This window comes from Chrysemys picta, chromosome 2 (assembly GCF_011386835.1).
Source record: "Chrysemys picta bellii isolate R12L10 chromosome 2, ASM1138683v2, whole genome shotgun sequence".
Lineage (NCBI taxonomy): Eukaryota > Metazoa > Chordata > Testudines > Emydidae > Chrysemys > Chrysemys picta.
The window spans coordinates 24210738-24237056 of record NC_088792.1 but is presented as its reverse complement, the minus strand read 5'-3'; the positions used below and the strand labels follow the sequence as shown (position 1 = coordinate 24237056).

Genomic DNA, 26319 nt, shown 5'->3' with positions numbered 1-26319 from the left:
TTTTTCCCCCCTCAAAATTATAAGCTCTACAGGGCAAAGATCTAATACATTTTGGGTGCTACCACAAAATAAACAATAGTAACATTAGCAGCAAACAACATTCTAGTTCAGTGGTTCTCAACCCGCAGTCCGCTTGCAGCCCAATCAGCACACAGCTGCCGCCTAGGTGACATCCTCAAGGCCAAACAGGTATATATTGTGTGGATGTGGCCCACATAATTTGTTTCCTGTATGGTAATATAATCCCACTGAGGTCCGGGGCTATTTTAAATAAAAAGATTATCCTCCTGGTTCCAAAATAATTCAGCTTTTATAAGACTATTTACAAATATTTTTATTCTCATTTTCTGCTTCTCTTTCTATAGGTAGTATTTCCACTCTGATCATAGGCTAATTGAATAAGCAGAAGCCTACCAATGTTGCTTCTATTTTGTCTATGGATTTATGATGAAGTGAACAAATATTGAATAGACCCTTCATCAGATTTAATACCTCAGTTTTGGATTTAAAGGCTCTCGGTTTTTAACATTTGTTGTTAATTTAACAATTAATGAAACAGTACTGAATGTAATTGTTTCACAAGCTCTAACAAGGTTGACTATTCTGTTTTTTTCAAGGCTTACATAAATAATATTCTCTCTTTGCCCCTTATCGTCTTTTATTATAAAATGCAACTTACTTTGTAATACGGTCAATATTAGCAATTTGCTTCTGGTTCCGGATTATTTCAATAGCTGCCCAAAGATGCTGGATAGCTTTTGTATCTGCCTGTCGTCTTTTCGTTAAGCGTGCCATGACCTGTTTGCTTGTTTAGCTGCAGCTGATAAAAAAAGAAAAAAATTATCATGAATTATGAAATGGATTACATGACGATTATCTTGCATAAAATAATTTTATCAGAGAAATTTTATTAACCTATAGCAATCCAATTTGTATATTGCAGTATGTTTTGTGTTCAGACAGTTCCATAGACCATAAACTGTGTGTCTAATACAAGTTTCATTGGCAGGTTCTTTTACATTAAAGAATCCAAAGAAACACGAAATTGAGTAGTGAAATGACTAAACCAACAGGAAATAGATGGAATTAGCAATCTCAAACTGCTTATGAAAAATCAATTGGCTCATAATCAACCTCACTAGTCTCCTATCTACATGAAAAGGGTAAAATTCACTCTGGCCCAGGGATCTGCATGGGCCCCTTGCATTATTTTAAGCCTTTAATACAGGGGCTTAAATGGTGCTGGAGTGGAGCACAGAGCATTATTGAAAGCCTTCAGCAGTAGGGTAAGTTTTATCCAAAGTTAATATGATAATACAGTTCCTCCTTCTCCTTCTTGTACATTTCCATCACTAATATGGATTTTAAAATCTCCACTCTATTTTTAGAAACTAAAAGCATATTTTGAAAAATAGTAGACTAAAAAAATAATTGGAACAAGATATTTTCCACTATACACTAAAACCAACAGAACCCGAGCACTTATGATGCCATTTGCTCATCTAACCAACCATGAGTAGTAACATAACAAGCAGCTGGCTTTGTTTACAGTTTTTCCAAAAGCTGCAGGCAATGAGGTACAGATAATCTGTAAATCGCCTACAGCACAGAATCCCCTTCTTAAAAAGATTAATGATGCATATTGACCACTAAATAACTTTCTTCCAGTGCCACCACTTACTGAATGAGAAATAACTGATTGATGGCTGATACTAATAGATACATAATTTATTTTTGAGCTCAGTGTCCCAAAAATGAACGCAGTGATACATAACTAGAATACTTATAACTGGGAGACAAGAGTAATACCTTCAGCATCTCTAAAAGAATATATAAAATGCAAAAATTACCACAATATCAGGACAATGTTAAAGATGAGTATTCAGGCATAAAAATCACAAAATCCAAAATTAAAGGGACCTGATAATTCTGTAACTTGTGATCGGGTTGCCAACTTTCTCATTGCACAAAATCAAACACTCCTGCCACGCCCCTTCTCAAGACTCCACCCCTGCCCCCATTCACTGCAGACCCCCTCCTGCCGTCGCTTGCTCTCCCCCACTCTCACTTACTTTCACTGGGCTGGGGCTGGGGCTGGGGCAGGGGGTTGGGATGCAGGAGAGGGTAAGGTCTCCAGCTGGGGGTGAGGGCTCCAGGGTGGGGCCAGAAATGAGGGGTTCAGGGTGCGGGAGGGGGCTCTGGACTGGGGGTTGTAGTGTTGCGGGGGAGGTGGGTGAGAGGCGGGCAGGCCGGTGCCCTAGGCGAAACTTCCACCTTGCACCCCCCCCCCCCCCCCCGCGGCACTCCCCCCTGCGGCAGCTTCCCCCCCCGCCCTGAGGCGCCCCCCCCACAGCAGCTCCCCCCTCCCCCCAGGGAGCCGTGCGGCAGCTCCCCACCACAGCTCACCTCTGCTCCGCCTCCTCCCCGAGCACGCCGCCCCAGCTCTAATTCTCCTCCCTTCCCAGGCTTGCGGCGCCAAACAGCTGATTGACGCTGCAAGCCTGGGAGGCGGGAGAAGTGGAGCAGTGACGGCGTGCTCGGGGAGGGAGCGTAGCAGAGGTGAGCTGGGGTGGGGAGCCCTGCGGCAGCTCCCCCTCCCCCGAGGCACCCCCGTGGCAGCTCCCACCCCCCTGGCCCGGGGAGCCGTGCGGCAGCTCCCCACCCCAGCTCACTCTGCTCCGCCTCCTCCCCGAGCACGCTGCCCCCGCTCTAATTCTCCTCCCCTCCCAGGCTTGCGGCGCCAAACAGCTGATTGACGCTGCAAGCCTGGGAGGCGGGAGAAGTGGAGAGGCAACTGCCTGCTCGGGGAGGGGGCGTAGGAACGATGTAAAAAAAATTGGGGGCACCGCTTTTTGGCGCCCCCAAATCTTGGCACCCTAGGTAACCGCCTAGTTTGCCTAAATGGTAGCACCGGCCCTGGGTATGGGCTCTGGGGTTGGGCTGGCGATGAGGGATGCAGGAGGGGGCTCTGAGCTGGGGCCATAAGGTTTGGAGTGCAGGAGAGGGCTCAGTGCTGGGGCAGGAGGTTGGGGTGCAGGAGGGGTTGGGGGGTGCGGGTTCCAGGTGAGCAGCGCTTACCTGAAGCAGCTCCCGGTTGGTGGCACAGTGGGGCTAAGGCAGGTTCCCGGAAGCAGCCAGCATGTCCAGCCCCTAGACAAAGTGCGGTCATGCGGCTCTGCACGGTGCACGCTTCCCGCGCCCGCAGGCACTGCCCCCGCAGCTCACATTGACTGCGGTTCCCAGCCAACCGGTGCTCGGGGCAGGGCCAGTGTGCAGAGCCTCCCTGGTCCCTGGGCCTAGAAGCTACAGGGACATGTTGCCACTTCCGGGAGCTGTGCGGAGCCAGGACAGGCAGGGAGCCTGCCTTAGCCCTGCTGCTCCACCGACCAGACTTTTAACGGTTTTGCTCTGAAGCATTTTTATGATCATTATATATATATAAAATGATTGAAAGTCATTTTTACTGAAAACATATGAATGAAAGCTACAACTATCCTAAGATGATGAGAGCATTACGGTTCTTGTTATACTTATTAGGAAATACAAAGCATGTTACAGAACTCTCTAGGAGCCAAGAGAGGAAGTGGAATAGGTGAACTCATTGTGGGCTGTGTAGGTGGCATTATTAATGGATAGAATCAAACGTAAATGGAACTGTTGAAGGGGCTTGTTTGACTAGAATCTAAAGATTGCTGGAAGGTGGCCAGGGCATTTAATATTTCTAAATAAAGTTAAGTCATCTTATTTCTCGTTCTGTCTTTAGTTTATGACCTTTTAATTTAAAAGAAGACATGGCAAAATGCAAAAGGCTTACAGAAAAGCAGACAAGGGGAGATTTACAAAGTGTGGTTAGACCAATTCCCAATTGTACTGCTGACAGTCTCGCCCTAGAACATTTAGAGGGAAGAAGGTTGGAGTGTAGAGATGTCATCTTCCTTAGAAGGAAAAACAGAATTTATTTCATTCTGAATCCAGAAGAGGAGCAGGAAATATGAAAGAGGGGGTGTAAATTAAGATTGACAGAAGTCAACAAAGAGCTTGCATTTACCCTGTTTCCCAAAAGAAGAGGACATTTAAAATAAAAAGCAATAAGGTTATAAAAGAAACATAAGCTTAACCTCTGGAAATTAATGCCAGGGGGTAATAATTATTGAAAAATAACTGAGTAAAATCCAAAAATAGATTAGATACATGAGTAAACAGTAACATCTGCAGTTATACTAGCTATGAAAAGAATTACAAGGACTATTAATTGTTATGCTTCAGCATATAAACTGATGCCAGCTGGGGTCAGGAAAAAAACTCCCTTCCTAGTGTAGTACTGAGTAATAGCAGGACTATTGCACATGTTTTACTTCTCTCCAAAGCATCCACTGTAGATTTTATCAGAGATAGAATATTTGAGTGGCTGGGCAAGTGTCCTGTCTGTCATAGAATTTTATGTAAAATTTAGGGAAGAAAATCACTTCCTTCCTGACCCAGAGAATAAATCAAATGAGTAGAATTATTTTCAAAGTGTACTGTGATGCTTCAGCTGCTCTTTAATATTCTAAAAATATAACACATACAGGTTATGGACTACAGGCTCCCATGTGCCAGAGAAGCACTCAGCACAATTGAGGAGGGGCACTTAGGTGCTTTTATGACACCTTTCTGTCCTTCTGACCCTGGGGCTGCTGGATGGCAAGCTGGCCCCAGTGTAAGTTAGAGCAACCTCAGAGGGAATCCACAGCTGCTGCATTAAACATTGAGCTTTAATTCCCCTTTTCACAGCTGCAGCTGCACAAAGGGGAGTCAAGAACAGCCAATTCTTGGTCCTGCATGTGTAAATGCATTTCCTCTTGTGTTTGCAGGGAAGAAAAAAGTGTGAGTGAGAGAGAAAATGGCAAGTTTAATAAAAACTCCCTTGAGACATGTAGCTGCACCTGATGAAGCATGGACAGCAAGACTCCTGCCCTTTCTGAGGTGCTGCCCACCAGCACAATGGATGGGGAAAGGCTGTACATGGCTCCCAAGTTTCTTGTGTGTCTTGAAAGGTCTCCCTGTGTGGATCCCTCTGCAAAATCGCAACCTCACATTGCAAATTGCACAGGGAAGGGATGTTGTCCCTTATTTGTCAAGGAAATGGCATGCCAACAGATATAAGAAACAGAATAAGTAGTAACTTACTACAGATAACTATCACACACTCAATAGGATTTCCTGTTCTAAATAGATTTAATAGCTCTGGCTTTTGTAACAAACTTTTCATCTTGCAACAAGTGAGATATGTTTAGTTTTCATATTTGATGCTTTTGGCTTGTTTTTGAGACAATATTTGTCTCCCCCACACAAAAGGATGACATTTCTTGGTTGAAAAGCAGATAGTACACGGCCTCCTCACTTATTAAAAGTGCCAGAATAAATTCCTAACTTATTTTAAAAATTGGCTAGGCAAATTTAGCAACATTTTTTAACTGTTAGCCCTATTAAAAGGGAAGGAGTACAGCACCTTTTGCACTCCAGAAACAAAGATTACTGCACTTCTCCATATAACACATCGCAACAGGCATTCTTCTTAGCTGCTGATGTCAGACTAACCACAAGAGTCCACTCCCTAAATTACTTCAAAATTCTAAAAAGCCCTGCATGCTATTGCACAATCCAGTCTTCAGCTGAAGGTTCTGGTTGCTCATGGGGAAAAAAATCTACATCCCAGTGTGCTGACCTATATAAAGACTTCCTGCAATTAACATTTTTCAAAAATAAGAAGACTACAGAAAGGCTTGTGAGATGTTAAAATATGCATTTAACATTCCAGATGTGTGTGTAAGTTTATCTATTGGTATAATTTAAGTACTACTGAGGCCAATTTATATCTGCTGGATTTTTAAAAAACATTAAGAAGTTAACACTCCAGGGACCCTTTACAGCCACAATACTGATGTATGCATTTTCATGTAGGTGCCATGTAGTTCAGCTCTTTGATAATTACAATGATATCAATTTTATATGCATCCAAAGAAGTGGGCTGTAGTCCACGAAAGCTTATGCTCTAATACATTTGTTAGTCTCTAAGGTGCCACAAGTACTCCTGTTCTTTTTATTGATATCAATGTTCTGGGAACAAAAAAAAAAGGCTGAGGTGTGTGAAGAAAGAGTTGGCAAGAATTACTGATGGCTTTCCATCATTATGTTTAGCCATCACACTCTATCAATATGGGTTTATCTACATCACGCCATCTTTGCTGTATCGTTGCTGTATCACGCTAGTGAGCTTAACGTGTGAAGTAGCTTCTCAGAATAAAGGCTGGCAAAACATATAGGCAGGAAACACTAAGGGCTTTTCTATTCTGACACTTTACATCACTGCAACTTTCTCGCTCGGGGTGTGAAAAAACACCCCCTTGAGCGCTGCAAGTTTCAGTGCTGTAATGTGCCAGTATAGACATTGCACTCCAGCACTGGTAGCTATGCCCCTCGTAGAGGCGCTTTAACATTGCCAGTGTAGACTTGCCCTAAAAGATAACAGTCAGAGGGACTTGTTTTCTTCAGCTTTACATCCACTTGGGGGGTCCTGGAGAATCTGGGAAAACTCTCCCTTTATAGAGAAAGCATTGCAGATTTGCCTGGGGCTAAGAACTCCTGATCTTTAACACTTGGCTCCAATACCTACTTGCTATGGGGCCTTGGATAAGTCATTCAGCTTCTCTCTTTTTTTCTGTCTATAACATGGGAGGCAATAAAACTTATTTATCTTCCTCGCAGGTGTGTGGTGAAAATTAAGTAATGTATGTACAGTGTTTTGAAAATGATACACGAGTTAAGTGTTATCCTTACTACTTAACTATGAACTGCATGGATATACAGTAAAAAGACTCACTCTCATATAAAGACAGGTTTCAGAGTTGCAGCCATGTTAGTCTGTATCCGCAAAAAGAACAGGAGTAATAAATTTGTTAGTCTCTAAGGTGCCACAAGTACTCCTGTTCTTTTCTCATATAAAGACTCACTCTTCCCTTTGTGAATGAATGTGCCCAAGTTTTCCATCTAGACTATACTCAGCTTTAGATGGAAATTTGGTAATGTTATCAAGCTAAATAGATCACAGTGCAGAGTTTGTAGCTCTCTGCTTCTTCATGGTGGCAATAGATTAATTTTGTGTCCCATATCAATGCTGCGAGTACAGGCAATAGTTGCCCACCTGGCCTAAACAAACTCTGCTCCAGTTTCCAAAGCTTGCTGGCGTAGTAGTACTGGATTTGTACATTATAGCAGCAAGTCAACAACTCAACACAGTTGTGTATAATGATTTTTAAAAAGTATGTTGTACTAATATGCATAAAGCTGGGCAAAGCTTTCCAGATTTGTAGGGATCTATTCTTATAGGCTATTTTGACCTGTTCAAAAGGAATTGTCTATTAAAGTTCCTATTTACAAAGTTTGGAAGGTAATTTGGAAGGATTATTTCAGGAGTACATTTAAAAAGCTCTTTAAAGAGTTTTAAAGCTCTTCAAGTTATAGTTTACAGCTGAAGCAGCTGCTAGAATTTAGCTTCTGTCACTAGTTACAGAGAATGGTTAAATCCTTTAGACACTTAAAACTGAAGGGCAAGTCTTCCCTTTCTAAGATAATAAGGAGAAAAAGTAGCAGTTTCTTGTTGTGTTCTTTCCTCCCTATTTTATTATACGAAAATCAGATCATTTAATTTTTAGAGCAAGGGAGCCTGTTTGTTGAGATTTTTCTACCTTTGTGTATTCACTTTGGAACTGATCCAGAGTCCATTAAAGTCAACGCAACGAGTGTTTCTATTGACTTTCGCTGGCTTTGTAGCAAGCCCTTTGTCCCTTAAGTTGACATCTGTTGACAGCTCTCCCAGATCCTCGCACCAAAAAACAGAGTTGTATAACAACTATGTTGCAATAGAGCAGTCCAGCAACAGTCTGCAGCTAGTGTAAGTGGAAAGTCTTTAATATATTAATTCAAAAAGAGAATACGAAGGCTGCAAATTTAAATGAAAGAAAACAGGAAATGCTACAGTTACACTTCTCATAGGCAAGAGACTGCCCAGCCCCTTCCCCGAGGCCCAGCCCCCACTCACTCCATCCCCCCCCCCCGCTCCATTGCTTGCTCTCCCCCACCCTTGCTCACTTGCTCATTTTCACTGGGCTGGGGCAGGGAGCTGGGGTACGGGCTCTGGAAGGGAGTTTGGGTGCGGGAGGGGGCTCAGGGCTGGGGCAGAGGGTTGAGGTGCAGGAGGAGGTAGGACTCTGGGCTGGGGGTGCAGGCTCTAGGGTGAGTCCAGAAATGAGGGGTTTGGAGTGCGGGAGGGGGCGTAGGGCTGAGGGTTGAGCTGCGGGAGGGAATAGGGGTTCTGGGTTGGGACTGTGGGGTCTGGGGTGAGACTAGAAATAAGGGGTTCAGGAAGTGGGAGGGGCTCAGGGATGGGGCAGGGAGTTAGGGTGTGGGAGGGGCTAGGGCTCTGGGCTGGGAGTGCAGGCTCTGGGGTGTGGCCAGAAATGAGGGGTTCAGGGTGCTGGAGGGGACTCGAGGCTGGGGCAAGTTGTTGGGGCACAGGAGGGGGTGCGGGCTCCGGGAGGGAGTTTGGGTTTGGGAGGGGGGTCCAAGCTGGGGCAGGGCATTGGGGCATGGGAGTGGTTTCGGGGTGCAGGCTTCGGGCAGCACTTACCTCAAGGTGGCGCCCAGGAAGTGGATGGCATTTCCCTCCAGCTCTAGGGGGAGGGGCAGCCACAGGGGCTCTGCATCCTGCCCCCTACTGGTACCGCCCCCGCAGCTCCCATTGGCTGTATTTCCCGGCCAATGGGAGCTGTGGAGACAGTACTTCGGGCAGGGCCGGGGCAGCGTGTGGAGCCCCCATGGCTTCCCCTGAGCCTGAGGGATATGCCGGCTGCTTCCCGGGAGCTACACAGAGCCAGGCAGGGAGCCCACCAGCCCGGCTGTGCAGCTGACCGGACTTTTGCAGCTGACCGGACTTTTAACAGCCCAGTCAGCGGTGCTGACCAGAGCCGCCAGGGTCCCTTTTCAACCACCTGGCAACCCTATAATAGCTAGGCTGTCACATGTGTACACAATTCATGCAATAAGTAATGAAAACCTTTAACTTCCTGATATCCATATAGTACACTGTATACTGAAAAAGGACACGTCAGCCTAATAATACTAAATACGACATATTCACAATGTAAGCAAGTTTATATTGCTATGAAAATAATTACTTTTGCCTTTCCTGAATATGCTTTATTTTGGATTTGCCACCTTAAATTTAGGTAGAAGTTTCTGAATGACTCTACAAAATGCGGTACTCTGGTAGAAACACAAAAAACAGTATGAAGAACTATGGAATTCTGTGGAATTTTTTCTGCAATTCCATTTTTTTTAAAATCCAGTATAAAATTCTGTAGATACATGAACAAACCTAGCTACTGATAGCACATCACAATTTGGCACTGAGACATTGCACAACCAGTACTGTCAAAAGCAATAATGTTACTAAACACCTCTAAGAACTTTATGGTTTTTTGTTTTTGTTTAAAAAAATCACTTTCATGCATGTGCAGTAATTACTTATATTGTTGTCCATTTAAAATTCACTTACTTCAAGCTTAACAGACAACTATCCTTCACTGCTTAATAAGCAACTATCCTTCACTATCCCTCAATGCTTGAGGTTTTCAAGTTTGGACATTTTGAATTATTAAGCCACAAAAAGCTGCATGATTATTTTAAAAAACACACCTGGAACTCTTTCCTGTTTACTTAACTCCACCAGCTGAAGACATTTTGCCCAAACTATTGGGACCGGGCTCCACCTCAAATGGAGAATTTTTGAGAAACTGATGAGTGAGTGAAAACAGGTCTATAACGAAAGCTGAAATGCAGCATTAACAGTAGATGCCAAGAAAGCTGAAATAATAGATATATAACTGCAGTTAGAGACTGCTAAAGGAGTTTTTTGTCTAAATGTTAAATTGATTCTTGTGTGTGATATTTTGTGTCTAATACAAATATAAATATGTACATGATTAGAATTTAATCCTGGATTTTCCCCCTGGATTTGGAATTTCACATCAATTAAGAAATCCATGGGCCTGTATGGCAAATAATTTCATTCCTCCATAGAAAATGGGAAGGGATATTTTTGGTTCCTGACTGGTAGAATTCCCTGAACAAATTGTGATTGGGTGACAAAAGTTTGGAGAATAAGAGAACTCTACTATAAGACAGCGTAGGTCAGCATGGGTGAAAAGAAGTAGCCAAATCCTCAGATGGCAAAGGAGCTATGCCAATTTGCATACACTCATAGTAATTTTCTCTCCGTGTAATGTCTCATGCATTTTACTGTAGTTAGGCTGTTAGATGTGAATTTGTTCTTTTGCTAATTGCTTCCATTTGGTTTGGGTTTTTTTCACCTGTACAAACGCAATAAACTATGTATATTCCAGTGTCTGGGAGTTTAGAAGGTATTACGTACATCCAGAACAGTACACTCTCTCATGTCTACTATCACCTAGGGTTACCATACGTCCTCTTTTTCCCCGGACATGTCCGGCTTTTCGGCAGTCAAACCCCCGTCCGGGGGGAATTGCCAAAAAGCCGAACATGTCCGGGAAAATGGCGGCTCTGCTCCTCCCCGACTCTTCGGCTCTGTTTAAGAGCCGGGCTACCCCAGCGCTACCGGCTTCGGGCAGCCCCGTGCCTCCAGACCCTGCACCGCCGGAGCCCGGGAGGGGAAGTGCCCGGCTGGGGGCGCAGGGTCCGGAGGCATAGGGGCTGCCCAAAGCCCGAGCGCTACCGGCTTCACGGTTTGCTGGGCAGCCTCCAGACCCTGCGCCCCCGGCTGGGCGCTTCCCCTCCCGGGCTCCAGCTGCACTGGAGAAGCGCCGGCTGGGGCGCAGGGTCTGGGGGCTGCCCGGCAAACCCTGAAGCCGGTAGCACTGGGGCAGCCCTTTCCCCGTGGCTGGGAGTGGGGGGGGGGGGGGGGGGGCGGAGTTAGGGTGGTGAAGGGGCGGAGTTGGGGCGGGGCTATGGGTGGGGAAATGGGCGGGGTCAGGGCCCGTGGAGGGTCCTCTTTTTTTATTTATGAGATATGGTAACCCTACTATCACCCTTAATAACGTTACACATGAAAATCAAGAGGAGAAATCACGTAGGCCTTGTCTACACATGAAGAAAGTTAACTAGTTTAACAAAAGGTGTAATTTTAAACCAATATAAACCAGTGCAATTTTCTCATGTAGACAGGCTTTAGCCTCCACATCAACAAAACACCCATATCTAGAAAGACGATGTAGCACTGTACTATTTTGAAATAGCTTTTATGTTGTTCAACAGCACTGAGGGTCTGCAAATCTTGATTAAAGAAACAACCTCAGCAAAAGACAGCTCATCAAAACTAACTCCAGGGCCATTTAGATTTTATAGAAAGCTCATTACCACATATAGAAGACACTTATTCACCACTACACTTATATTAACAGTGGCAACAAAAGAAAGATGCCTCCTTGGTAAATAGGTACTTCCCGTTCACCTTCTTGGCTGTAATTCGTGCAGATGATTCCTACTGATTCTGCAATTTTCTCTTAAAAACAAAACAAAAAAACAACTGGCTGGGGCAGAGGCATTGGAAAATAAAAGGAAGAAAATATAAATATGAATACTAGCTCTTCCTCCAAAATGTTGCTAAATAATCCCTCTTCCTTCTTAATCATAATTTTCCTCTCTGTACCAGAAGTCAAGTGGCTTGTCTGTTCTGTAACACACAGACTGTGAACTCTTTGGGGAGGAGACCTCCTTTTTGTTCGGTTTGTACAGCATCTGGCACAATGGAGTCCTGGTCAATGACTGGGGTGCCTGTGTGTTATTACAATAACACATAATGAAATAAACTTTGCTTCTAGACCAGGCAAATAAGCTACAGAGGGAACATGAATAATCTTAAGTCTTTGGTTAGTATAATTGATACAAAAGATTTTTCCCTTATAGATAATGTGCTAACATATACAAAAGTGAAATAAATCTCTCTCTTCATGCGGATATAAGTGTGGACACATCATTCCACAGAAAGCCAGGACTACACAACACAAACAACAATGTGCATTTTTAATTCCAAGTTTCAGGAACGTATGCAAAAAAACCGAGGTGCTCTCCAATAATAATAAAGGTAAGTCATTTGGCATGATGATTTAAGGTGTGAGAGAGAACCAGAAGTTGATGACTTTTTGCAGACTGAACTTAGCTTTCAGTTTATTTTTTTCCTTTTCTTCTCGTTCTCTAGAATATACATAATTGACTATCTTTCAACTGTAAATTATAATTTTGCTGCTAGCAATGGGACTTATATCTCAGATGTTTGTTAGAACTATTATGCCTCTACCAGGCTTTATATTTTATTGAGGAGAGGCAGTTGAATCAGTTTCTGTGGCTCTCTATAAAACCAAAGACCGCCTGAACATGTTCTAATATTTGTGCTTGTCACAGATGTTCTCTTTGACTTTTCACTCTATTTATTAATACAAACAGAACCTATAGAACTCCTTTTTAAGGAAAAACTGTTTGCATATTGAGTCATTTGAAAGTCAGGTATCTGTCAGGCAGACAAAGGGTACCCTCCTCCAGAAGTCATACCTTGAGCAATGAGCTGAGGGGGGATCGTGGGGGAGAGGGCTATCTTTTATCAGCATTTAATCATTTATTTTTCCAAGCATATGGAGTGTTACTGCTGAAGGAGAAAAAACAACAAGGAGTCCTTGTGGCACCTTAGAGACTAACAAATTTATTTGGGCATAAGCTTTCATGGGCTAAAACCCACTTCATTGGATGCCTGGAGTGAAATATACAGTAAGCAGTATATATATTACAGCACATGAAAAGATGGGAGTTACCTTACCAAATGGGGGGGGGGGGTCAGTGCTAACGAGGCCAATTCAATCAAGGTAGAAGTGGCCTATTCTCAACAGGTCACCTACTACAGGACAGGCCCAACAAAGAAAGTAACAGAACACCACTAGCCATCACCTACAGCCCCCAACTAAAACCTCTCTAGCGCATCATCAAGGATCTACAACCTATCCTGAAGGACAATCCCTAACTCACACACTTGGGAGACAGGCAGTCCTCGCTTACTGACAGCCCACCCAACCTGAAGTGCTCTTTTACTGGTTTTTGAATGTTACAATTCTTGATGTCTGATTTGTGTCCATTTATTCTTTTGCATAGAGACTGTCTGGTTTGGCCAATGGGCCACTTCCACCTTGATTGAATTGGCCTCGTTAGCACTGACCCCCCCTTTTGGTAAGGCAACTCCAGGGCGGGTGCAAGGATGTTTCGCGCCCTAGGCAAACTTCCACCTTGCGCCCCCCCGAGCCCTGTGGCAGCTCTCTGCCCCCCCCCTCCCTAAGGCACCCCCTCCCGCGGCAGCTCCCCCCCTGCCCTGAGGCACCACCATGCGGCAGCTCCTTGCCCCAGCTCACCTCTGCTCCGCCCCCTACCCGAGCACGCCGTCGCTGCTCCACTTCTCCAGCCTCCTAGGCTTGCGGCGCCAATCAGCTGTTTGGCGCCACAAGCCTGGGAGGAAGAGAAGCAGAGCAGGGCGGCGTGCTCAGGGGAGGAGGCAGAGCAGAGGTGAGCTGAGGCGGGGAGAGGGTCCCCTGCGTGCCGCACCCCCCCCACTTGCTGCAGGCGGCCGTCCCTGCGCCCCCCTGCCCCAGCTCCTTCCGCCTAAATGCCGACGACGACCGGGGCGGCCGAAGATCCGAAGGACCCGAAATGCTGCCCCCCAAATGCTAGTGCCCTAGGCGACCGCCTAGGTCGCCTAATGAGTTGCACCGGCCTTGGGCAACTCCCATCTTTTCATGTGCTGTAATACATATACTGCTTACTGTATATTTCACTCCATGCATCCAATGAAGTGGGTTTTAGCCCATGAAAGCTTATGCCCAAATAAATTTGTTAGTCTCTAAGGTGCCACAAGGACTCCTCATTGTTTTTGCTGATACAGACTGACATGGCTACCACTCTGAAACCTGTTGAAAGAGAGCTTCTCAAGACAGACAAGCAACACTACTTAGCTCTGATACTGTTCAGTACTGACTTTAGTTCCAAAATGCCAGGGACATAACTGCAGGGAAAGCAGACACCAAATACAGAGGCCAAGCAGCTTTTCATTACCAACTGAGGAGTCAGAATAGATGCTGTTTCCAGGCCCAAGGTGTCAAGGCAGAGCAAGACTGAAAACCCCAAGAAATATGCTCAGAGCTTAGACAGCCAAAAATGCTTGTCAAACCAGGGTAGCAATCCACCTCCAGCAAACTCTGCCTCAGTCCTTGCTTGTGCCATAGAATTCCTCACCCCACAATTTGTCAAGAGAAGACAGGCAGGAATTGGGAAGCACTGTGTCAATTTGCCTTCCAGACACTCTAGGAGTACTGGATGTCATAGGGGAGGTTGAGGACTGGGTTTATTTTTCTGGCATGGATTTTTTTCCTGGTGCAGTAAACGTACTGTTCAATTTGTGTGGTTGTCACTTTCACAGAGTTTGGTTTTGGTAGTGTCCTCTGGTGCTGTGGCACACTTTCTCTGAGATGAAATTTGCAGACATGTGACTAATGTTAAGATGTTGTCACAGTTATTTTTAGTAAAAGTCATGGAGAGGTTGCGGGCAATAAACAAAAATTCACAGGAGCCCATGACTTTTACTAAAAATAACTAGGAGCAGGGTTGGGGGAGGAATGACAGCTGGAGCTCCACTGCCATAGCCACGTGTGTTTGGGAGCGGAGGAGGGAGTGCACAGCCCTGGCCGCAGAAGTCAAGGAATCCGTGAACTTCCGTGAATACATAGTATCCTTGACCATAAACCATGACCATAAACTGCAGAGTTAAGCCACTTTTGTTCTCCTGCACCACCACACTCTGCCTTACCATGGGCAGGTGCTACTCAGAGTTGCTCCTTCTAGCACTACTGTCATATGTCTGATAACAGTGTAGAGAGGCCCTATAGGGAAGGAGGAAGTTTACTCCCTGCAAACCCCAAGAACAATTCCAGATATCATTATCCAGGGCTGCAAGGTGTTAAAGGTGTCTATCTGGCCATTCAGCATACTGCATTCCACTCCTAGGCCTGGTCCCCACTAAGTCCCTACTTCGGACTAAGGTACGCAAATTCAGCTACGTTAATAACGTAGCTGAATTCGAAGTACCTTAGTCCGAACTTACCGCGGTCCAGACGTGGCAGGAAGGCTCCCCCCGTCGATGCTGCGTACTCCTCTCGGCGAGCTGGAGTACCGGCGCCGACTGCGAGCACTTCCGGGATCGATCCGGGATCGATTTATCGCGTCTTAACCAGACGCGATAAATCGATCCCAGAACATCGATTGCGTGCCGCCGGACCTGCCGGTAAGTGAAGACAAGGCCCTAGACTCACAGACTTTATCCACTTGCAGGCATAGAGGGAAGATATATATGGTAATTTTGCCTTAGCAATGGGATTCCATTCTCAGATATTTGAGAACTCTCCTCTGCCAGTCCATATCTTTTTTTTTTCTTCCTCCCACAGATCTGAACATGGCTGAATAGGGGTAGAGCTCTGACACACAGACTCAACGAGTCTCCCCCTGCACAGCCGATTTCCTGCACTGTCAACTTCTAAGGCCTGGTCTACACGGGGAGGTGGGGGGTGGGAGAGGAGAATCGATCTAAGTTACGCAACTTCAGCTACGTGAATAGCATAGCTGAAGTCAACGTATTTAGACCTACTCACCGCGGTGAGTCAACTGCTACCACTCCCCCGTTGACTCTGCCTGCACCTCTCATGGCGGTGGAGTATAGGAGTCGACAGGAGAGTGCTCAGGGATCGATTTATCGCGTCTAGACTAGACACGATAAAACAAACCCTGCTGTATCAATCACTGCCCGCTGATCCGGCGGGTAGTATAGACACCCTGAGAAAGCACAGGGTCTGACTGAACAGTGTGCCATTTCTGTGATCACACACAAAACTTAAAGCCTGGCTAAACCTACTAATTAGATTAGTCTCATACAAACTTCTGAAAACGTCTTTCACAAGGAACTCAGACCATGCTGCTTGGACTTCACAAAAATTGTCACTACATAATCCAAGGAAATTCACTTCAAGAGCATATTACTGGAGTATAATTAATGAAGTGGTAGAGAGACTCGGCCATCTGTTGCTAGGTGGAGTGGGATTGAAAGCTCCCAGATGGAACAAATTTAGTTTGATCTCTTGTAGCACTCTCATTTGGGCTTCTCTGGAGCAGCAAAAGTCTCTGCAGAAGTCAGGCTTGTAGCCCAACCTCTATGATATTTTCTAGAAAGATTGCACGATTCTGCCAAATGCAAGGCCATGTTGACTGACACATTTCTGTTTAGAGAGACAAGCTGGGTGAGTAGTAGTGCAGTGGCAGTATCATAGCCAATGATGTTAATCTGAGGCATGATTACTGCTAGTTGAAATCTCTTATTGAACCCACTTCTGTTGGTGAGAGGTCTGGATAAGAGCTCTGGGTAAGCTTAAAGAACGAGGAGTATTTGCGGCACCTTAGAGACTAACAAATTTATTAGGGCATAAGCTTTCGTGGGCTAGAACCCACTTCATCGGATGCATGCAGTGGAAAATACAATAAGAAGATATATATATACACAGAGAACACGAAAAAATGGGTGTTGCCATACCAACTCTAACACGACTAATCAATTAAAGTGGGCTTAGCAGTAGAAAAAAAACCTTTGTAGTGATAATCAGGATGGCCCATTTCAAACAGATGACAAGAAGGTGTGAGTAACAGTAGGGGAAAAATTAGCATGGGGAAATAGTTTTTACTTTATAAACTTATCTCTCACCAACAGAAGTTGGTCCAATAATTGATATTTCCTCACCCACCTTGTATTTCTAATATCCAGGGACCAATATGGCTACAACAACACTGCAAACTTTTCTGTTTAGGCATATTTTGTTGACACAGGATACAGTCTTCAAGATTATTTTCATCAGTGGAAACAGTGCCCTCAAAGCACTGGTTTGAAAGCTGGCATTTTATGGAGCTTTCTGGGTGTTCTTAGAGAGGCTGGTAACTACTTCAGTGGTTGACTCTAAATTTTGATCACACATATAATATTTGTCAGGGAACTTATTTGGGGGAAAAAATGCTAGGGTTAAAGTTGTCTTTCCACCCTTATCCAATCTGTGTCTTTCCTTTCTGCATCTGGTCTCTCATCTCCTTCTGGTTCAGGGTGACAATGCATGCAATAACCTGCATTACTGGAGCTCCTACATTGAACTACTTAGTTGCAGTGTGTGATGTTGAGTGTGAAGATACTAGTCTATTTCACTCAGCCTCAGAGGCTGTACCTGAAACACTTCAGTCCAGGAGTCTAGCATTACATGTTCCTCTTCACTTTCATAGGATGGTCAGCAGAAAAAGTGGGGAAAGGGAGGAGTGGGTTTAACTTGCTATTTGCTGAATGTGCATCCTCAACATGTGGCCAGGCAACAGATGTTCATTCCTGGATCTGTATAAAACTTCTTACTTTACCATTTTACTTGTAGTTCTGATTTGCTATTCCATAACCTGATAAAAGAGACTATGATTCTAGAAAGCTGGCCTTTGTTTCTCCAAGTCTCCCTCACAACTTACTTTTTAATATGACCACTCTTATAATCTCATTATTTTTATTTTTGCACACAGCTAAGTCAATTCCATTACTCAACACAATTAAGTGTAAATTTAAGATGATTTCACCTCTAATTATATCTACTACTGTATCTGGTGTTCCTTTACCAAGTGTAAATCCCCTTTGTATTTATTGTACATTGGGATTCATTTTAAAATGATTTAATATATCCAACTCATTTTTACTTGTTTTCTATTTGTGCTTCCATAGTTGTCACTTCAGTGCTTCAGTTAATATAAGACTTAACTCTTTTTTCTGATTTCTTGAGCATGATCTGAAACAGATAAAATGTGAATGGAAAAGTTTCCTTGTCCTTTAAAAAGTAAGTTTAATCATTTCAATGATAGTTAAGGATCTCACACCTCACAGCATTTGATGCCAACATCCCATCGCATCAACACCTCTATAGGCTATAATATGACTCAATCTTGCTCTGAAATTGGGGATCTGAAGAGTCTGTGTGAAAATTTGTGAATTTCACCAATTTTGCTTCCTTGGAAGTAGGATTGGGCCCTCACGTTTTAGTGCTGTCATCTGCTGCAGGAAAAGTGCAGATACTGAACTCAGGGTTTGGCAAGTAAAGGAAAGGAAGGTTAAAGTAATGTTTTAAATTTTTACATACACAATTCTGTTAATGAGTGGGAGGTAATTCAACATGGCTTTTTGTTTGTTTGTTTGCTTAAAACAGTCTGCCATTCTCCTTTAAAAGATGAGATTTCCCATCTAAAGTTATTGTAGGTTTAATTCTTCATTAAACTGCAGCAAATCCCCTTTTGGCAAAGCTTCTAGAGCAGTATCTGCACTAGACTGTTGCTTCCACTGGTGCAGCTTATCTAGCAGGTGCTATTGTGGACTTCACTAGGGTTTCCAATCACAGGCATTTTAACTCAGAGCAAGTCTAAATGGCATGGTTGTTAAAACAATGGCAGCAATGAGAGTTCTGTCTTAATGCTCCCACCATTGCAACCTCCAGTGGAACTGCTCTCATGGGAAACTCGAATGGCTAGAGTAGACAGCCTAATTGTTCATTTACTACTGTGAGCCCAGCTGCAAAATGCATGTTCAGCAATAGCTGTGGAAGCAACAGAAGAGCTAAAATCCAGTGAATCTACATTTAGCTTATAGCCAGCGGACCATCTAGCTAGGGACAGAGATAATGCCATAAGAGGACAAAAAATGCTTTGGCAGTTAAAGGTGCATTTTCTTTCCTCTTAGATATTTTTTTCAGTTTTGTGCGCCTCCTGTTTTGTATTCCACGTATACATTTAATATTAGAGGCTTGTAAATCATTGCATTCTGAACTTTGTACTTTTCACCTATTTAATACAGTCAAGCCTGATTAACAAATCTCACACACACACACACACACACGCCCCAATGAATGGTTAAAATTTGGCAAAGACATTAGTAACTGTAGGCACCCTTCACTAGAGGAGTCTTAGAACTTAATTGGGAGTGTTCCAGTTGGGAAGATCCTGAGTGCTGCAATCCAGCCTTCGAGACTACGATGCCCATGATGCCTTGGGGAACAGAGAGAGAAACTTCCTTTGCTGGTTTCAGAGTAACAGCCGTGTTAGTCTGTATCCGCAAAAAGAAGAACAGGAGTACTTGTGGCACCTTAGAGACTAACAAATTTATTAGAGCATAAGCTTTCGTGGACTACAGCCCACTTCTTCGGGGAGTTCAGGGAGAAGAGCTGAGACTGCTTTTGTGGAGCTCTGCCCATACCAAGAGCTGCTACAAGGAAGCCAGAAGCTGCTACTGAGAGCCTGCTGGGGCTTGGATTAAGCAGGAGCCTCAGAGGCTGTTGATGGGCATCACTGGAATCAGGCCAATTGCTCCGCTCAGAACTGACTGAGGAAGGCCTGCAGTGCAGGCAGTGTGAGTAACCACTGCCTTTGCTGTTTGGGAAAGTGTTTGCAAAAGGAAGGGGGACAGCAAAGAGACTTCAAAGGGTTGTCTGAGTCTGCAAAGAGGTGGAGTAGTCTTGTCATCTAACCAGAACCCAGAGTTGCTGACATCTGGTTAAAACAATTCTAATCTTCAGAGCGGGTGTGGAGCTTGGAATGATCCCAAATTAGAAATGTTCTGCCCTTTGTTACCTTGGCTGGACTGATTCACTGGACCAAAAGACTGCTGTCCCCAGCTTCAAGATCTTCAAGCACACCCATGCAAGAGTTTAGAACTCTGAAATCCAGAGGAGTGTACACTCAGGAGTGGGATAAATGGTGACAGTGTAAATGCAAGTTATATAAGTTTCATTTACTACTCTAAACTGCATTTGTTAATTGATTTGGGCCTCAACTGGAGTATTGTGTCCAGTTCTGGGTGCCACATTTCAGGAAAAATGTGGACAAATTGGAGAAAGTCCAGGGAAGAGCAACAAAAATAATTAAAGGTCTAGAAAACATGCCCTATGAGGGAAGATTGAAAAAAAGTGTTTATTTAGTCTGGAGAAGAGAAGACTGAGAGAGTATGTGATAACAGTTTTCAAGTACATAAAAGGTTGTTACAAGGAGGAGGGAGAAAAAAATTTCTCATTATCCTGTGAGGACTAGAAACAATGGGCTTAAATTGTAACAAGAGCAGTTTAGGTTGGACATTAGGAAAAACTTCCTGTCAGGGTGATTAAGCACTGGAATAAATTGCCTAGGGACGTTGTGGAATCTACATCACTGGAGATTTTTAAGAGCAACTTTGACAAATACCTGCCAGGGATGGTCTAGATCAGGGGTCAGCAAAGTTCGGCACATGGCACGCCAGGGTAGGCACGCCCGCGCCGCTTCTCGACACCCCCATTGGCCCGGGACGGCGAACCGCGGCCAGTGAGGGCCGCGATCGGCCGAACCTGCCGCGTCAGCAGGTAAATAAAACAGCAGGTGCTTACCCTGGCGAGCCGCGTGCCAAAGTTGCCGACCCCTGGTCTAGATAATACTTAGTCCTGCCATGAGTGCAGGGAACTAGACTAGATGACCTCTTGAGGTCCCTTCCAAGTTCTATGGTTCTATGATTTATCAAACTGCCCCTTGCTGATCTAAATTAGTAGTGGCATTCAATCTCAGTCTGTTATACTATGTTTACTTAAATAGTTAAGTAAAGGCGCGTTAACTCTAATCTAAGTGTATATTGTTTATAATTGTTTTTTTTTAGTTAGATTCATTGCACAGATTACCTCATTTATTCCTAGAGGCTCCCAAAGGCATGTCAGTGAGTGTGTATAGGGCCTAGCCAGGTGGAGGCACTGCCAATTTTAATCTCTTTACTGTACAAGTAAAAGGACTGCAGCAGAGAGGTGGGGAGAGGATTCGCACCTATCCAACATCACCACAGGGATACTCAGGATCTCCTTTACTGCCATGTCAGGCACCCAAGCACACAGCTGAGTGCTGCCTGCTCCCGAGTAATCCAAGGAGGAAGGAGATGGGGGGGGGAGTTACACAACTGAAAAGAGGGTCTTATGATGGAAAGCATTAGCCAATTTTAATAATTTGTGGTGCTATCAGCTCCACCTATAGTCAAATAAAATAATAATAATTATTATTATTATTATTAACAACAGAAGGTAGAATTAGACCCTAAAAGTAAAACATGCCGGGGAAAAAAAGTTGGTTGACAGAAGTTAGCCAGCCAGTTCGGAGTAGGAAGCCGTGATTTGCCCCAGAGGATGCTGGGAAGGCTAAAAATCTGGTTTTCAAAGGCAAGAGCATAGTAGGAGGCACACACCGTAAGTGTGATTTTCTAATCTTTCTATTTAATTGTTTGTGTAGCACCATTTCCTTATAGCTAGAGACAGGAAATTGTGCAATATACAAATTTCCTTTAAAAAGACAGCTTTGCTTTCTCTTCCTGTCCACCTCTAAAAAGTTCTCATTAGTGTCTCTCACAAGGTGCATGTTTGTTGGATTTTTTTTTAATTGGGGCAGGATTGCTTGTTTTTAAATAAAGGCATGGTGTAACTACTGGAATAAGCACATTTTCTTCTAAAGTGATGTGTTACAAAAACAGCATGTTAAGTTACTAAAGAACAAGAAATAATACTCAGAGATAAGCTGATATTATTTCCTGAAAACATGACAGTGGAGGGCTTTTGTAAACATCTTCCCTCAAAAACTCAATATACCTCTTTCTAACTATACAATGTTGCTAAAATTAATATTATATTTTGTTCTAATGCAGTAGCAATGATGTATTTGAGGCTGAAATGGACATTGCATTTGAAATCCCTATCTGAAGGCTGAGATTGTAGTAGAAACCCTATTGAGGTTAGGAGCTCAACAGTTTTGTAAAAGAAGCCAGAGCCAAGGTTTAGGAGCTCCATGGGAACTCTGAGCTGTGGGGATCTAAAAAGGAAGAAGAATGAGTAGGGGCCAGGAACCATGCAGACTTTACCACCATGTAAGTTTACTATAATTGTACATATAAATATACACACACACTACTACTGCCACTACTGACTGTAAGGGCTTGTTTTTAATTTCTTATAAGCTCACTAAATAGCCATCCTGATGTAGAGAATCCTGGTTTAATTTCTGTCGGAATGGATTTCTTACAAATTAAAAACTCCATTGCAGATGGAGCCCTGCACCTGGAGTAGGGTCTATGCATACTGCAGGATCAAGGTAAAAGTTATTCCCATTCTTTATCTTTGTGCACTTGAACAGTTTTCATATTCAAGTTTTTCTAATTTTTATTTAAATTTACTAGAACTTACATATTCAGTTAAACCCTCATTCTGCTGCCACTGAAATAAATAGCAGAACTATATTTTACTTCAGTGGTGCAAGATCAGGGCCATAGTTATGGCTCACATAGTCCTACTTTCAGTGACTTCTAACTTTCCAAACCCCTAAATACTTCAATACGTTAGGGCTGGAAGTTCTCATGCATGTTCTCAGCCAAAACCTGAACACCTCTGGAAAAACTGAAGAAACCTAACTTGTTCCACCTGTTTAAAGTAGTCGGAAGTCAAGAAAATGCAGGAGCACTATTTGCTGAATGATGTTGAAATAATTTTACCCTTCTTTTAAACAGAAGCAATATCGTGTATATTTTTCAATTAAAAGCATACAGGGAAATTTAAACACAAAAATCTTGTAATGCACAATTGCCGTCAAGAATTTACCCACACGCAAGTCAGAAATTTTCAAGTTAGATTACATATAGCAAGATTAATTCACTCTGCAGTATAAAGAATTATATCTAACATATTCAAAGTATATGTAAAATGGCTGAATTAGGGATAACCTGTGAATGGTCTGATGTTCAAATTCTCAACTTGAATTCTGCATATTTTTTCAACTATATTTTCTTAATTGTTTGTGTTTGAAATTCGTTTTAATTAAATCTAAGGAACAACACCAATCCCCTTTCTTGGCCAACAGCAAAAATGAAACTGCACAAATCTAAATTATGAAGCATTTTCATTGGTACTTTATTGGTGATAGCTTCTATTTGGTCAAGAGGTAGGGGATAAAATTTTCAAAGCTCCCTGAGTTAAGAGCCTAGGTCTCATTGAAAGTCAATGGAACTTAGTCTCCTAACTCATTTATAGGCATGTCTGAAAATTCTACCTGAGGCCAATAGTGGCTATGTTTATAATTAATGGATAATTCTTTTACCTATTAATTTGTGCACTTTGAAGGCTTCATACTAGCTATTTGCATCACTACTGGAACTGTAATTTCACCTTCTCGACTTCCTCTGGAGACAGCTCATGAAATCTATTTGGTGACTCAAGTCTGATTTATATAAAACACCCCCTGAGACTAACTCCAAGACAGTTTAAGAATGGCAATAGAAGAAAACCCTTAAAACTGATGCCATACATTTAACAATTTAAAAGAAACATCCCCTTTTATTCATAAGAGTTCCATCAATTTGGCCTTGTATTTTATGGAACACATACAAACCCTGCAAAATGGAAGGAAAAGTAAACAAGAAAAAAATGCTGAGATCACAGCTTGTACAAGCTTCCTGCCAAAAGAAACTAGATCTGTAACTATATTACATGACTGAGTGAGCAGTCCACAAGGAGCTGTTCTGTTTATACACAATGCTCCAGTCTATGCCATTCAAGGACTCCACACTGGAGAGGGTGAGGGGAATGTAGTTTAAAACTTCTAGAATTAATCTGATATCATAAATCAAACCCACAGCCTTGGAAGCCTTCTTTGTCCTGTCCTGTAATTTATTTAGCAAAAATAAGTTACTCTACCTGCCAAAACCTGTTATTCTTCCCTAATAAATCCAGACAGTTTTTTGATCTTTAGGCTCAAATAGAAATTACTTCACACTGAGCAGTAACTGTAGTTCTTGAGATGTGCCCCCCAGGGGTGCTCCACTTCAGGTGTGAGCGTGCCCCCTGCACCTTCGATCAGAGATTTTCACTAGCAGTGCTTGTTCCGCCTGTGCCCTGTACCAAGGCTGTATCAGTTTGCACAGGCAAACTGCCCTCAGTTCCTTCTGCACCGCCAAGTCTCAGAAGGAAACTCTAAAACAGAAGGGAAGGAGGGTCGGTAGTGGAGCACATCTCTAAGAACTACAGTTAATGCACAAGGTGAGTAAACTCTCTTTCTTCTTTGAGTAGTGTCCTTGTGGGTGCTCCAGTTGAGGTGACTCCCGAGCAGTATCCCCAAAGGGAGGAGGGAGCTTCAGAATCAAGTCCAGAACTGAGAACTGAAGAACTGCATTGCCAACTGCCATATAGGATCTAGAGCAGTGGTTCCCAAACTTTAACAACCTGTGAACCCCTTTCACCAAAATGTCAAGTCTCGCGAACTCCCTCCTAAAAAAGAATATTTCCAGGGATTTTCTCCTTTACCTAAGTATAAATTATAAAAGCAGTGATCTTGGAATTATAAATTTTTTTTATGACATGCTTACTAAACACTATTTATTATTAATTATTATTTATCATTACAGTATTTTTATTACATTATGAAAATGGCAACACTCTTCCAAGATCTCACTTTCGTAGCTTGTATCACTTTGAATAAGCTTGTTATAAGACAAGGCTCCTATGTTTCATCAAGAAGTATCAGATGTGAAACAGCATGAAGGTATCTGAGAAGCCAACTGAAAGAGTTCCTCTTATATAAGCATTCAGGTCTTGAGCAGTTCAAGCAAACAATGCATGTTACAACAAAGCTTAAACTTGTTCTTCATAATAATTTTAAAAACAATACTAGCTGCCTATTTAATTTTAAAAACAGGAAAAAATATCCACCTCCCTTTCCATTTCTTATAAGAAGTCTTGAAGTTTAAATCTCCTCAGTGTGATAGATATGCTTGCTTTGATCTGCTTAGCTCTTGGAAGTCCAGGGGCTCCGAGGCTGCTGGCCCTGTGCTGCCCGGGGTCCCTAGGGAAGCTCTGTCCGCCATTAGGGAATTTTTTCCCGAGAACCCCCTGTAACATTTCACGAACCCCAGTTTGGGAACAACTGATCTAGAGGCACCAACTAGCGCGTAGTGTCGGGAGAAAGTATGTATTGAGAACCATGTAGCAGCTCTATAGATTTCAGATATGGGACATTCTTAATTAGAGCTATAACTGTAGACTGTGACCTTGTAGAGTGAGCTGACCCTCCAGAAGGAGGCGAAATGCAGGCAGCACTGTAAAGCAATAACATATCCAGGAATCCATTTTGATAGTTTTTGAGTAGAAACAGCAGAACCTTTAGATCAATCTGCAAATGAAATGAATAATCTAGGACAGGGTTTCTCAACCTATCAGTCAGGCCCCAAAATTGGGTCACTAGAATGTTTCAAAGGGTCGAGTAGCAGCTCCTGTAGCTCCTATCCCACAGGCCTGACTGGGCTTGCCTCCCTGCTCTAGGCACTGTAACCTCTGGGATCCCAGCACCACTCAGGTTTGGCCCAGCTGTCATGATGACGGGAGTCTGGGTAGGCCAAATCTGAGTGAGTGGCACTGCAACCCCATGAGCCAGGTAACAACTCTACTCACACAAATTTGGTCCAGTCGAGAGGCAAGGCCAAACCTGAGGGGTGCTGCAACCATGGAGGTTGCAACGCTGAAAGCCAAGCCCAGCCAAGCACAGGAGTTGCAGCAGCTGCCACTGTGGGGTGAGTTCCAGGCAGGACCCAACCAAAACCACCTCCAGGCCTTCACACACAAACTATTCACTGGGTTGCAACAGGCCATAAACATTTACAAATGGATCCTGAGCCCCAAAAGGTTGAGAACTACTGGTCTAGGAGATTTCCAAAATTAGTCTATCTAGGTAGAAGGCCAACTCCCTCCTAACATCTAGAGTAGGGAAAGCGGTCGCCAGACTACAATTATGTTTGGGAAAGAAAAATGGTAAGTAAATAGCTGAGTCAAATGAAACTCAGAAAAAGTTTAGGAAGGAACTTTGGGCTGGGCTGTAAGGAAACCTTGTCCTTGTAGAAAAGAGGGTCTGCCACTAAGGCCCCAATTTCTTTGATTCTGTGGGATGATGCAATAGTCACTAAGAAGGCTGTTTTCCAAATTCAGTAAGGAGCAGGTCACTAAAGGAGGTTTCATGAAACTTTTAAGAACTAAATTAAGGTTCCCAATCAATATGGGGACTTTAACTGTGGGAAAAGATTTCTCAGAACTTTCATGAGAACCCTCACAACTCATAGCTGTAGGG

At 43.4% G+C, this 26319-nt stretch overlaps 1 protein-coding gene and 1 pseudogene across 50 annotated transcripts in view; one reads left to right on the top strand and one right to left on the bottom strand.

The window, feature by feature from the left end:
- Positions 1–26319, bottom strand: part of ZMYND11 (zinc finger MYND-type containing 11) — a 157796-nt gene that overhangs the window by 84519 nt on the left and 46958 nt on the right. For 16 of the 50 annotated variants that reach the window (XM_065582788.1, XM_065582795.1, XM_065582815.1 and 13 more), the window contains exon 2: positions 680–820. In XM_065582788.1, coding sequence (XP_065438860.1) covers positions 680–795 — 116 coding nt within the window. In that variant the 5' untranslated portion in view covers positions 796–820. Of the gene's footprint in view, positions 1–679; positions 821–9735; positions 9904–17861; positions 17961–19788; positions 19874–26319 lie in introns of those variants that run through there. The other 34 variants (XM_042858956.2, XM_042859000.2, XM_042859009.2 and 31 more) reach the window with 7 other exon arrangements.
- LOC112058893 (U4 spliceosomal RNA) lies at positions 16402–16584 on the top strand (annotated as a pseudogene).